This window comes from Alexandromys fortis, unplaced genomic scaffold (genome assembly GCF_014885135.2).
Source record: "Alexandromys fortis isolate MF-2015 unplaced genomic scaffold, M_Fortis_MF-2015_v1.1 scaffold_221, whole genome shotgun sequence".
NCBI classification, from domain to species: Eukaryota; Metazoa; Chordata; class Mammalia; order Rodentia; family Cricetidae; genus Alexandromys; species Alexandromys fortis.
In genome coordinates, this window is record NW_026068096.1 from 1,227,143 (window position 1) to 1,239,495 (window position 12,353).

At 55.0% G+C, this 12,353-nt stretch overlaps 1 protein-coding gene across 1 annotated transcript in view; it reads left to right on the forward strand.

Annotated features, from left to right (window-relative positions):
* Positions 1 to 7,612, forward strand: part of Klf16 (KLF transcription factor 16) — a 10,763-nt gene extending 3,151 nt beyond the window's left edge. Inside the window, exon 2 of the mRNA XM_050123533.1 lies at positions 5,545 to 7,612. Within this exon, the coding sequence (XP_049979490.1) occupies positions 5,545 to 5,846 (302 nt within the window). The 3' untranslated portion in view covers positions 5,847 to 7,612. The remainder of the gene's footprint in view (positions 1 to 5,544) is intronic.
* Positions 7,613 to 12,353: the final 4,741 nt, after the last annotated feature.

The following is a 12,353-nucleotide window of genomic DNA, read 5'->3' on the forward strand; positions in this document are numbered from 1 at the left end:
GTGCTAGGATTAAAGGCGTGCGCCACCACCGCCCGGCTTTTTTTTTTTTTTTTTTTTTTGAGACAAGTTCTCGCTCTGTAGACCAGCCTGGCTTTGAAACTTGAGGCAGTCCTCCTGCTTCAGCTTTCTCCTGATTACAAGCAAGAGCCACCTCTGACTAAACCAGCCTCTTCCGTGGAAGGGGATTTGTTTCTTGTACACCACAGGGGAAGCTGGCACAGGACCCGTCCCAAGGCCGTGGGACTCACCTCTGCTGCAGAGCAGGGATAGATAGATCTGGTCCCCTGCAGAGGCAGAGCCATGCCCCAAGGCTGTGCACTTGGAGGGGGAGCTGCGTCTCCAGACACCCACTCATGCCTGCCTTGAGACTGGATCCCGACAGACAGAACAGGGCGAAGGGCCCCGTTATGCCCGCCCTGTTGTACTTAGGGGTTTACAGAACACCCCCATCCAAGGGACTATAGGCAGTAGGCAGAGCTTGGCACTCCTGAACGTCACAGTTACCCCAGCTCCTGCTTGGGGTGGAGAAGGACTTTAGAGGCTGTGGGAGATGTTGACGTGGTTGCCATGGATACTGCAAGCGAGCCAGCCTTGGGGCGGGGGCGGGAGGAGCGGCTGGCTGCTGATTCTGCTCATCAAGCCCCCTCCATCTCTAGCACCCTCTCTCCCTAGACCTGGGGGGGGGTGTCCCTTGATCTGGTCCCTGAAGCTTGAGAGACCTGACTTCTCACCCCTCTGGGTCCAGGTTGTTCTCAGTAAGGTGTCCTGGGTGCTGCAGGATGGCCTTAACTATGGGCTCCCCCTAATTGGGACAGCCCAGTATCCAGATACTGCCCAGTATCTGCTGGAGGGCCTCTGGTCACCTCTAATATATTATTTGGAAATCTGCTTCTTTAGGTCTGAGAAGCGATAGGGTAGTGGGGGTGCTAACTGCAGAGCCTGCTGCATCCCAGAGGCCATCATCACTGAAGGAAGCCCACCCATTGCCACTGACCGACCTCCACAGTAATGTAAAACATTACATACGTCTGAAAAAATGTTAGTGTTTATGGTTACTGGGATTGTGCAGGGTCACTGGGCGTCTTCTGTCCCTGTGCCCACTAACCGTGAAGTCTGAAGGTGGGGATTTGCTTATCCATAACCGTGTAGCTGGGCGGGGCTGGGAACAGTGTGGCTGGCGTGGGAACAGCAGGCTAGCAGCCCTAGGACTGGGATTTTGAGGGCTACTGAAGGTTGGGGTGTCTCGGCTGACTTGCCTTTCTCTTTATAGAGGAGGGCTTAGGATGGAAGAGTCAGGCGGTGTCTGAGGGGGTGGGGTGCCAAGAGGCTAGGGCCACCCCTAGCTTTGCAGTCAGTCCTAGAAGCGGTTCTAATTTGTCTGAAGCTATTTCCAAGAGGAGAGACAGATAGGGAAACTGAGGCCTGAAATGGGAAGGAGCCTGGTCACATGCAGGCAGAGGGGCAAGATTCCCAGTGTGATTTGAAGCCCTGTAGAAAAGGGTTCAGGTGGCCTTTGGGGATTGCTAGCCTACTCAAATCCTCAACTCAACTCCTCCTTCGAGTACACAGCAGCTGGGGCTGGCTACATTGCTGGGGGTGATAACCACACCCCCACCCAGGCTTCTGATAAAAGCAGCCCAGATGGGGTGGGAGTTGGCAAGTGATACCAGCCAGAGGCCTGGCTGCCCTTTGGAGGGGTGGGTTGGTGTGTGTCGTGGGGTGACGTCCTTACTTCCCAGTCTCAAGAGCTCCCGAGAGGTGGGGAGTAGTTAGACATCCTGGCCCTCTGGGAGGGAGAAGGGGATGCCAGGCCCTGCTGCCACCCTTTAATTGGAGAATTTATTTATTCCCTGTGTAGCAGCCCCGCCTGCCCTGGAACTGCTCAGTAGACGAGGCTGGCCTCAAACTCAGAGAGATCCTCCTGCCTCTGCCTCATGAGTGCTGGGATTAAAGATGTGCACCACCACTGCCTGGCTTTGAGACACAGTTTTATCCCAGTAGCCCTGACTAGCATGAAACTCACTCAGTAGACCAGGCTGGTCTCAAAGTCAGAGATCCGCCTGCCTCAGCCAGGATTAAAGGCGAACTCTGCCGCTGCCACCCCTGGTTTAATGGTTTGTTTATTTGCTGTGTGCTTGTGCGTGCGTGCATGTGTGCGTGCGTGCCTGTGTGGTATATGGGTCATATGTGTGTGTCGTGGTGCATATGTGAAGGTCGGGGGACATCTTGGAGAGTTGATTCTCTCCCACCATATTGGTCCTGGGGATCTAACTCAGGTTAGGGTTAAGGTCCCTGTGGTGGCAAGAGGCGCCTCACTAGCCCGTTGTCCTATTCCGTACGTGGGCAGATAGTGGGAGTCCAGGCCTATAGACTTTCCCACAGTTAAGTAAGCACTAGGCACCCACTGCATACCAAACTCAGGCTGTGACATTTTAGGAACCTAGCTCACAGCTGCGTGTTGGGGAAGGAGAAACATGGGGAGACCACCATCAGAGTTAGGGGGCCCGCCGCAGGGGTGATGCTCCACAGGGAAGGGGTAGCAAGCCGAGGTTTGGACTTCACCATCTACTCCCAGCCAAGGTGGAGGTCCAGCCTGCCTTCACAGCAGTCCAGCCCTCCCCAAGGAGGTCAGACTCAGGCAGGGTGAGGCTGATGGAAGCTACACCTTCAGGTCCCCCTCTGCTGGCCACTCCGCTCCTGGAACAAGTTCATAGGATGTCACAACCTCCATATTTTAGAGGCTCCGGAGTTGTCCCCAGCTCACCCCAGCCCCGCCTGAGTCAGAGGGTCAAGTCCACAGCCAAGCCCTTAGGGCCCTTCCTGAGTGGTCCCCACCCACCTGACCCTTCTCCTCCCAGCGGTCAAGTAGCCTGGGGCTGTGCGGGGACTCTCCTGCAACTCCCCCAAGTTAACTCCAGCTCCCAACCCTCTAGATAGCTCCAGATACTTACAGTAGCACAGCCAGGCCAGGTATTTGGCAAGTATTCACCCGACGTTGGGGTGGGGGGTGGGTGGGTGCGCCCGTGCGCCGACTATCGCCACCAGTGTGCACACGTGCGCTCCCCAGTACCCTAGCGTTGGGCGGGGTCTGGCAGGCTCCCGGCTCAGCGAGCGCCCCCCCCCCTCCACACACACCAAGGCGACCCTGGCCGCGGCCTCTGCCTCCCCCAGGGCGGGAGCTGAGACCACGTGAACAAAGCCGGTTAGGACCGCCTATGTCTCCGGCTCGCCACCGCCGAGCTAGTGCAGCAGCTGAGTCCCTGGCGGGCTGGTGACCTGGCAGCGGTTGCCTCCACTGCGACCTGCTCCTGGCTAAGTGGAACTAGGTGGCGGGAGGTGGGAGCCAGCCCCACAGGGAGGCCCTAAAAGGGGAAATAAGCTGATTGAATGCTAAGGGGTGTCCCCTTTTCTCACACCCCTCCCTCCTCTCCTCTGTCCGCAAAATGGCGACAGGGTTACATGTCCCCCCTTGGACGGACATAGGACGTAGTTCCTCACCCAGGATCTGTTCCAAAGCTTGGAACCTCACCCCATAACCAAGCGTCCCTCCCCCTCAGAATGAGCCCCTTGGGCACTGTGCTGGAGCTGGGGTAGGGGGAGGAGGAGGAGTCCTTTCTGAGACTGTTTTGGACCCGCTGACAAACACTTTTATTGGGACCTGGCATTTCGAACACTTTGAAAATGCTAAGGACGGCTGACCGCCGTCTAGAATCAATGGTCCCTCTCTCTTCCTTTACTGCTTAGGGTCGCAACTTCCTGGGGCCTCAGGTTGCCTGGATGACATGCAAAATTGGCACATGGGCACCCCAGAAGCAGTTTCCTGGCCTCTGCACCCCCATGGTGGGGGTGTGGTTTGCAGGGGGCCAGACGGAGATAGTTTCTTCTGCCGGCTTCCTGGGGCCAGGATTGGCTTTGTCCCGCCTAGTGCTGGACCCGCCCACTTCCCCTCCCCTTCCCCGGTCCTTTTCTCCTGGGATCCCCTGAGCTGCTTACAGCGAAGATGACACCAGATCTACCGGGCCTTCGGCCCAGCCTGGTATCTGTTCCCCTTTCTGGTCGCCTCCCCACTTCCTTCCCTCACTTCCATGAATCCTGTCTGGAGGGCCCCTTGGCCACTTTCTGAGGGACATGAGTCCTGAGTACCTGTTGGCCAGTGGATCCTGGATCCGCCTGGGACCACACCAGGTGACCTGTTGCTAGTCCCCTTGTGAGTTAGCAGAGGTTAGGCCTTCTGGTCACTAGTGACTTGGTTCTGCCCTCTGCCTCCAGAGTCTGAGCACTTTCACGAGCAGAAATGTACAGGGGTTGGCCGGCCGGCCGGGCGGTGGTGGCGCACGCCTTTAATCCCAGCACTCCGGGAGGCAGAGGCAGGAGGATCTCTGTGAGTTCGAGACCAGCCTGGTCTACAGAGCTAGTTCCAGGACAGGCTCCAAAGCCACAGAGAAACCCTGTCTCGAAAAACCAAAAAAAAAAAAAAGAAAAAAAAAAAGAAATGTACAGGGGTTTCAGGTCCACATTCTGTGTGTGCAAACCACCCTTCCATCCCTTGGGCCTCAGAATTCCAGGCTTCTGGGTGTCCAGAGCACCCAGGCCCTGTCCCCAGAACTGGAAGCCTAGGGCCAGACAGGCCAGGTCCAAGGCATGGGGGCCCCGGGTGAGTCCCCTGGGCCTCTTGGTCCATGGAGGCCTGGAAGGTGCTAATCACATGGTGAAGTCTGGTGTTGGGGGTGTCTCTGGGGGACAAGAGCTATGGCCAGTGGGTCCTAGGCTGGGTCAGGGGGGCCACTCAAGTCATGGTGGGAGCGGTCAGTTGAGGAAGTGGCCTAGTGGTGTCTCACCTCGGCTCAAAGGCACCTGCTGCTTCTGACTGAGTCCCCCGTGAGACCACAGTCCTGGGCACTCTCTCTACACCCAGTGATTTAATTTAAGCTAAGCTTGGGATTGTGGGGGGAACAAAAGCCTTGCGTTATACCCTCGCTTCAGAACCCCAGACGAAAACTATCCGGTCTGATTCGAGACTGCTGATGGCCCATGGTATTGGGGAGGGCCTGCCCCATATCTGTGTGTACAAGGACCCGGAAAATGGCTCCTTTCAGTGCCCCACGGTTATTTGGAAGAAAGGATGCTGTTGAGGACTAGGACTCCCGAGGATCTTTCTTTAGGGTGGGCATACATAAATGGATATAGGTCAGCCGTGGACATGACCCACTCCGTAGCTCCAACACTTGGGAGGCCGAGGCAAGATTTCCATGATTCTTGGCTGGCTGGGGTCATGTATGTTATATCAAGACCCTGCCTCCACAGGCCTGTAGCTCAGGGCGAGTGCTCCCCTAGCATGTAGAAGGCCCTGGGTTCTGTTCTTGGCACCGCATAAGCCAGTGGCTCGTGCCTGTGATTTCAGAGCAGGAGATGGAGAGGCCCTCGGCCCAGTTGCTAGACACACCATGTTAGCCGGGGCCACTTCTGTAGATGGTGGAAGCCTTGGGATTTACAGGAACCCCCTCCTTGCCCCCCGCCCACCCACCATGTTGTCTTTTTGTCTAGGTGAACGGCCCTTTGCCTGTGACTGGCCTGGCTGCGACAAGAAATTCGCTCGTTCTGATGAGCTGGCCCGCCACCACCGGACGCACACAGGCGAGAAGCGGTTTCCCTGTCCCCTGTGTACCAAGCGCTTCACCCGCAGTGACCATCTAACCAAGCACGCCCGACGCCACCCCGGCTTCCGCCCGGAACTACTGCGACGACCTGGTGCCCGGAGCACCTCGCCCAGCGACTCACTGCCCTGCAGCCTAGCTGGCAGTCCCGCACCGAGCCCTGTCCCTAGCCCAGCTCCTGCCAGCTTATAGAGCCCTGTTCTGTCCACCCTGAGAGTGGCTTGCTTGCTAGGCCTCGGCAGGGATTTCCATCGAGGGACATCTGCCCTCCGGAGAGCCCGTGTTCCGGAGTCCCAGCCCATATCAAGGAAGCCTCAAGGGGACTGAGAATGGACTTGGGTCACCAGGGGGCCTGGGAGGTGGTCTCGGGCTCTGTGTAAATAACCACGATTAACTGTCCCATCCCCTCTGCAGGAACCCCCAAATGGGCAGTCAGCAGGTCCGTGTCCCCTGCTGCCATTTCTGCCTTTCCTCCTGGGTGGCACTGGGCATGAAGCCTGGCCACAATCCCACTCCTTAATCTTCAGCCCCCTCGTCACTCCTCCAGGTTGGGACATAGGTACACAGCCATAGGTGACTGGGCCTTCCCGTGGGCCCTGACCTGCCCCCACCCTACTGAAAGCCATTGGCCGAAGTTCAGGGAAATGGAGGGGGTGCAGCCTGGCTGACCCCCCAACATGGGTACTCAAATCTCAGGTGTCCACAGGTTCTGCCCTCAGTAAGGGCCACCCACATCCCCAGCCCTGGGAAGTTAGGAGGCACTGCAGTTTTCAGAGGACTTCGGGTTGGGGGCGCAGGTGGGGTGTGGAGGTGCCCTCATTGAGCGTCAGCACCCACTGTGGGGTGTGCTGTTGGGCAGGTGGGAAACAAATTATTTATTTCCTCTCTTGACTGTTGGCATGGGGGGCCTGGCCCCCCATCTGGGTGTGTATGTGTGAGAGAGACAGTGGGCGTCTGGTGCCTGGGCCCTGCCTCCCTACTCCCGCTTGACTAGGGTCCCTGAGTTGGGCCTTTGTGGCCTTGCGTCTCAGACAATCTTCTGTAGGACTGTGTGGTCATCAGGCGAGGGCTGCAGGGCTCTGCCCCGCCCTTCGTGTCCTCCACACTCCTGGGTGTCTGCGGAGGTGGTCTTGAACTCCAGGACTGGAAGCTGGAAGCAGGGGCTCAGCTCCTGGGCCTTCTGGGACAGCTCGGGTTTTTTTTTTTTTTTTTTTTTTTTTTTTTTTTAAATTTGTTTTGTTTTTGCTGGGATAGACTATTTTTTCAGGCTCCAGTTCCTTGTTTCAGGGGCCCCCTTGTGTGGCCACTATCCTCAGGGGTATGAGTGTTGGGGGGAGGTCTCACCTAAACATGAGGGTTGGTTGGGTGGTCTCTTAGGGTTCTTTGGGAACCCAGAGAAAGTTGAGCTGCCCCATATTGGCTGTAGGAGGTTTCTGGCATTTCCATTTGTTCCAGAACCTTCCATCATCCAATGAGGGGGACTGTAGGTACAGCTACCTTCCCCTGAGCCTACCTGGAGGGACGCCTCCCTTCTGGAGCTGGGCTCGAGGGTTCTAGGCCAGCCACCCTCCCAGGTACTTCCATCTGCCCCTTCTCTTTGGACACAGAAAGGAGATGCCTTAGTTGGTGGAGTAGGGGTTGGGACTCTATTCTTTTTGTGTCTTTTGGATGTATCTTGCTCCATCCCGGCTCCTGGTCCCATGCCCTTCCTGTAACAGGGAAAAGATGTTAGGGTCACAGGACTTTGGGAGGAAGCTCCCCCTCACTTCAGGTTCTGGTAGGTCACTGGAACTTGGGTCTAACCATTGAGAGGTAGTGTCTGTGACACAGGCAAGGCAAGAGTCCTAAGGGGTTTGTTCTTCCTGGGAGGGGCACTCCTCTTTCATTCTGCCTGGCCTCTCACCCATGTATTTAATTAAAGAAGCCCTTTTTAAAAAACCTGCCCTGATGTCTGTCTGATTGGTTCCCATGTCCCACCCCCATCTGTATGCCCTTCAAGGTTCTTAGTTACATCCTGGGGAAACTGAGGGAGCCTGCTGATGTATTGAGGAATGGCCTAGGACCCTCTGAGACCTTGGAAGGGGGCTGCCTGCACAGCCTGTGCACAACACAAAGTCACCCACGCCTGGTGCAGCTGCACACCCGTTACCCGGCAACCAGAGATCTGTGACAGGGCTCCTGGGGGCGTCGGCCACCGCCCCCTTCCGGAGCCAGCAGGAGGGGTGGGGGTGGGGATAGACCCCTAGAGCTGAACATAGTGGAGTAACTCAAGCTCAAAAGGTGCCTCAGGACCTCTCCCGCCACACGGGCCTAGCTATGTCATCCCATTGTCCACAAGTTGAATGCCCACTGCATACCCTCTTGGTGCAGGAGTGGTGTGAGTGGGGATTCAAGAGGCTGGGAGCTTTCAGGAACTGATGAGAGCTTAAATCCCTGTTGGAGAGAACACCAGATCCCAGTGGTCTGCAGAGCTCTGGAGTTGGGGTGGGGTGGGGTAGGGCGGGGCTGAGCTGCCCCATTGCACCTGCTATGTCAGAGGAGGCGCTGCACCCCACCTAGTGGCCAGAGCTAGTACTGTGGGTCGGAGTCTGCTGGGGAATTGCTCCTAGGGGGTCTGTTTAACTGGCTCCCTGGAGAGCTTGGGCGGAGCACGCCCCCCCCCCCCCCCCGCGCCAGGCATTCATGAACACTTAGGCTTCTCCCGCTTCCTCGTGGTTCTCCGATCCTCTCCAGTGTCCTCGATACTTTAGCAGTGCATGCTCCAACGGTTCTACGCTTCCTCATAGGACCAAAAGACACCATCCTTGTCTGACTCCTTGATTCTCCACCTGCGACTCCCTAGATGCCAACTGTAACTCATCGCCCCGCCCTTGTCACGCTGGCCCGTGCCTGTCACAAGGTTCACCCCATGGTCTTTGTAACACTCCGCAGTTTCGTGCTGTGCAGTTGAGTGCGGAGAACTTGAGTAGCGCTTTTGAGGCTCCACGAAATACCTATCCAAATTCTTCGCCTTTTTTTGTTGGGGCTGGGGATGGAATCCAGTCCCTTGCATATACACTAGAGGGGCTCTACCTCTTGGCCACGCCCCCAGCCCCCACACTGGGGATTCTAGGCGGAGCTCCACCCCGACCACGCCCCAGCCCCTCATTGAGGGACTCTAGGCGAGCACCAATCACTGGTGCCCCAGACATGTCTTCACATATGCTTTGTTCCAGGCACCATCACTAATTGGTTTCTTCTTTTTCATTTTTCTTTTTGGTTACTCTGCATACCTTTGGCTGTCCTGGAACTAACTGTAGGCAAGGCTGGCCATGAACTCAAAGATCCACCCACCTTTGTCTCCCGAGTGCAGGGAATAAGATGTGTGCCACCACTGCCTAGCCAAGAACATTCTTTATGCCAAAAACAGCCTCTGCCCCTCTAACTGCCATCGCCTCCCCTCCCCAGCAGCACGGATGCTCGTCTCAGATCTGCACTCCCAGCTCTGGTCGTTCTCTTTGCGGTCCACACTATGCTTTGCTCTTCCGCGTGGTTCTCTTGCCGAGCATGTTTTCCAGAGCCCATATCTACATCATGTTTCCCAAGAGTAGCGAAATTAGCCAGACATGGTGGCCCACACCTTTAATTCCAGCACTCAGGAGGCAGAGGCAACAACAAACAAGCAAAACAGTAGCATAATTACAGTTAGGGAGTAGCAGCAAAAATAATTTTATGGTCACAACTTGAACTATATTAAAGGGTGGTAACAAGGGGTTGGAGAGATGGTTTAATGGTTAAGCGCACTGGCTGCCTCTCCAGAGGTCCTGAGTTCAATTCCTGGCAACCACACGGTGGCTTACAACCATCTGTAATGGGATCTAATGCCCTCTTCCAGCCTGCAGGCATGCATGCAGACAGAGCCCTCACACCCACAAAGATACATACCTAAATAAAAAGTTTTAAAAACAGAATACAAGTAAGGGATGATTGCATTAGGCTGCGGAGCCTGCTCTGCACCAGGCTCCCGTGTGGAGGACTGAGCTGTGCTCATCACCGACCCATGTGTGGATTGTGAGTGCTGATGAGAACACTAATACTTAAGTTCCTGGAGAGAAGTGTGCTTTTATTTCTCTTTGGTAAGCACCTAAGGAACTACTGGCAAGACTTTATGGTATCTTCTCCATTTCCCTTGCTGAGCATATTTCATAGACACCTTCTGAGATTCCCCAGAGGGGCAGGGTGCGTGGCTGAGTGGTGACTTCCCATCTAGCTTACATAATAAGTCCCTGCATGCCAATTTCTTCCGGGGGGGGGGGGGAGAAAAGCAAAGCAAAGCTGGCTCTGGAGGCACTGTGTTGTTCTCTCTGCCTGCAGCTCTTCTCACAATCATAAATGTGGCTAAAGTGGGCTAGGGATGTGCAGACCACACATTTAATCCCAGCATCCAGGAGGGAGAGGCAGGGCAATCTCTGTGAGTTCGAGGCCAGCCTGGTCTACAGAGTGAGTTACAAGACTGGCTCCATAGCTACTCAAAAAACAAAAACAAAAAATGTTATGTGTAATTGCACACAGGTCTGCCATCTTCCTTCTCAGGAGGCCAGGCAGAATGGCTGTCAGTTCAAGGCCAGACAAAAGGAGAATATTGTCCTGTCCCTAGTCACAGCCACACCAGATGTTCAGTGAACAGATGGATGCTGAGTACCCTGGGACACAAGGACTTGAACGCTGGCTCGGTGGGTGTTACAGGAGCCATATACTAGTGAGTTAACCATGCTCTCAGATGGCAAGATGTCTGGGAAGGTGCTGAGAGTAATGTCCCCCGGGATACAAACTGTCAGACGGAGAAACACAGCTGAGAGCTTTACCTGTCAGGGACAGTCCAGGCTCTCCATCGTTCTCCTGCCTTGGCTGACATGCAATCTCCCAGCGTCCCCGCCTTGCTTTGCCTGAGGACTTTATGAGAAAAGTCTATTCCTGAAACACCTCTTGCGAACCCCAGGATCCCATCGCCAACCTCACTGTGGCTCTATACAGGCACCCTGAAATGGGGGTCACTACAGCTCCTGTCCTAGGGCACATGGCACACGGAGTCAGGCTTTGGGTGTGGGGTCACCCCGGGTCCTCTATGCCCACGGGGAGCCAGGCTTTGGGTGTGGGGTCACCCGGGGTTCTCTATGCCCACGGAGCCAGGCTTTGGGTGTGGGGTCACCCGGGTTCTCTATGCCCACGGAGTCAGGCTTTGGGTGTGGGGTCACCCCGGTTTCTCTATGCCCACGGAGTCAGGCTTTGGGTGTGGGGTCACCCCGGGTTCTCTATGCCCACGGAGTCAGGCTTTGGGTGTGGGGTCACCCCGGGTTCTCTATGCCCCTCTCATTGCTCTGCTTACTATCTGTTTATAATTATTGCAGAAAATACACTTAAGCCGGGCGTGGTGGCGCACTCTTGTAGTCCCAACTACTCGGGAGGCTGAGACAGGAGGATCGCTTGAGTCCAGGAGTTCTGGGCTGTAGTGCACCATGCCGATCGGGTGTCCGCACTAAGTTCGGCATCAATATGGTGACCTCCCGGGAGCGGGAGACCACCAGGTTGCCTAAGGAGGGGTGAACCGGCCCAGGTCGGAAACAGAGCAGGTCAAAACTCCCGTGCTGATCAGTAGTGGGATCGTGCCTGTGAATAGCCACCACACTCCAGCCTGGGCAACATAGCGAGACCCCGTCTCTTAAATAAAAAAAAAAAAAAAGAAAAGAAAATACACTTAAACCTCACTTCCACACATAGCCTGGACCATGAAACCCATGCACAGGGCTGTGCGGCGGTCCCCACACTCCTGCCGTCCCACATCTCTCTGAGTGTGCCTAATGCCGTCTAAAACAACAAATCTTTATTTACTTCTTTTTCTTTTTTTCCTTTCTTCTCTCTCCTCTTCCCCACGCCACACTGACCAGCAATTTATTTATTTTTAAATGCCAGTTTCCAGGTAACCCAGGCTGTCCTTGAATTTTTTTGGTTTTTCCGAGACAGGGTTTCTCTGTGGTTTTGGAGCCTGTCCTGGAACTAGCTCTTATAGATCAGGTTGGTCTTGAACTCACAGAGATCCGCCTGCCTCTGCCTCCCAAGTGCTGGGATTAAAGGCGTGCTCCACCACCGCCCAGCTTGGCCTTGAATTCTTTAGGTAACTGAGAATGATCTTGAATGAATCCTGTGGCCTCTTCCTCCATTTTATTGAGATTACAGGTATGGACTACAAGAATTTCCTTTTTTTTTTTTTTTTTTTTTTTTTTTTTTTTTTGAGGCAGGGTTTTGAGGAGTGTGCCACCACCGCCCGGCAGAATTTCCTTTTTAGGGTATGTAATATTCTAGCACGTGCATGGACCACTCCGTGTGTATCTGTCATGCATCAGTACTGATCTAGGTTACTTCTATCCGTGAGATGTTTTAAATAATGGTAGGTGACATGACTGTTGAAATAGCCTTTCAAAACTGCATGTGTTGGCTCATGCCTGTAATCCCGGGGCCCTGGAAGCTGAGGCTGGCAGTTGGATTTCATGGAATTGCAGTGGTGGCATACGCTTTTAATCCCAGCACTCGGGAGGCAGAGGCAGGCAGATCTCTGTGAGTTCGAGACCAGCCTGGTCTACAGAGCTAGTTCCAGGAAAGGCTCCAAAGCCACAGAGAAATCCTGTCTCGGAAAACCAAAAAAAAAAAAAAAAAAAAAAAAAA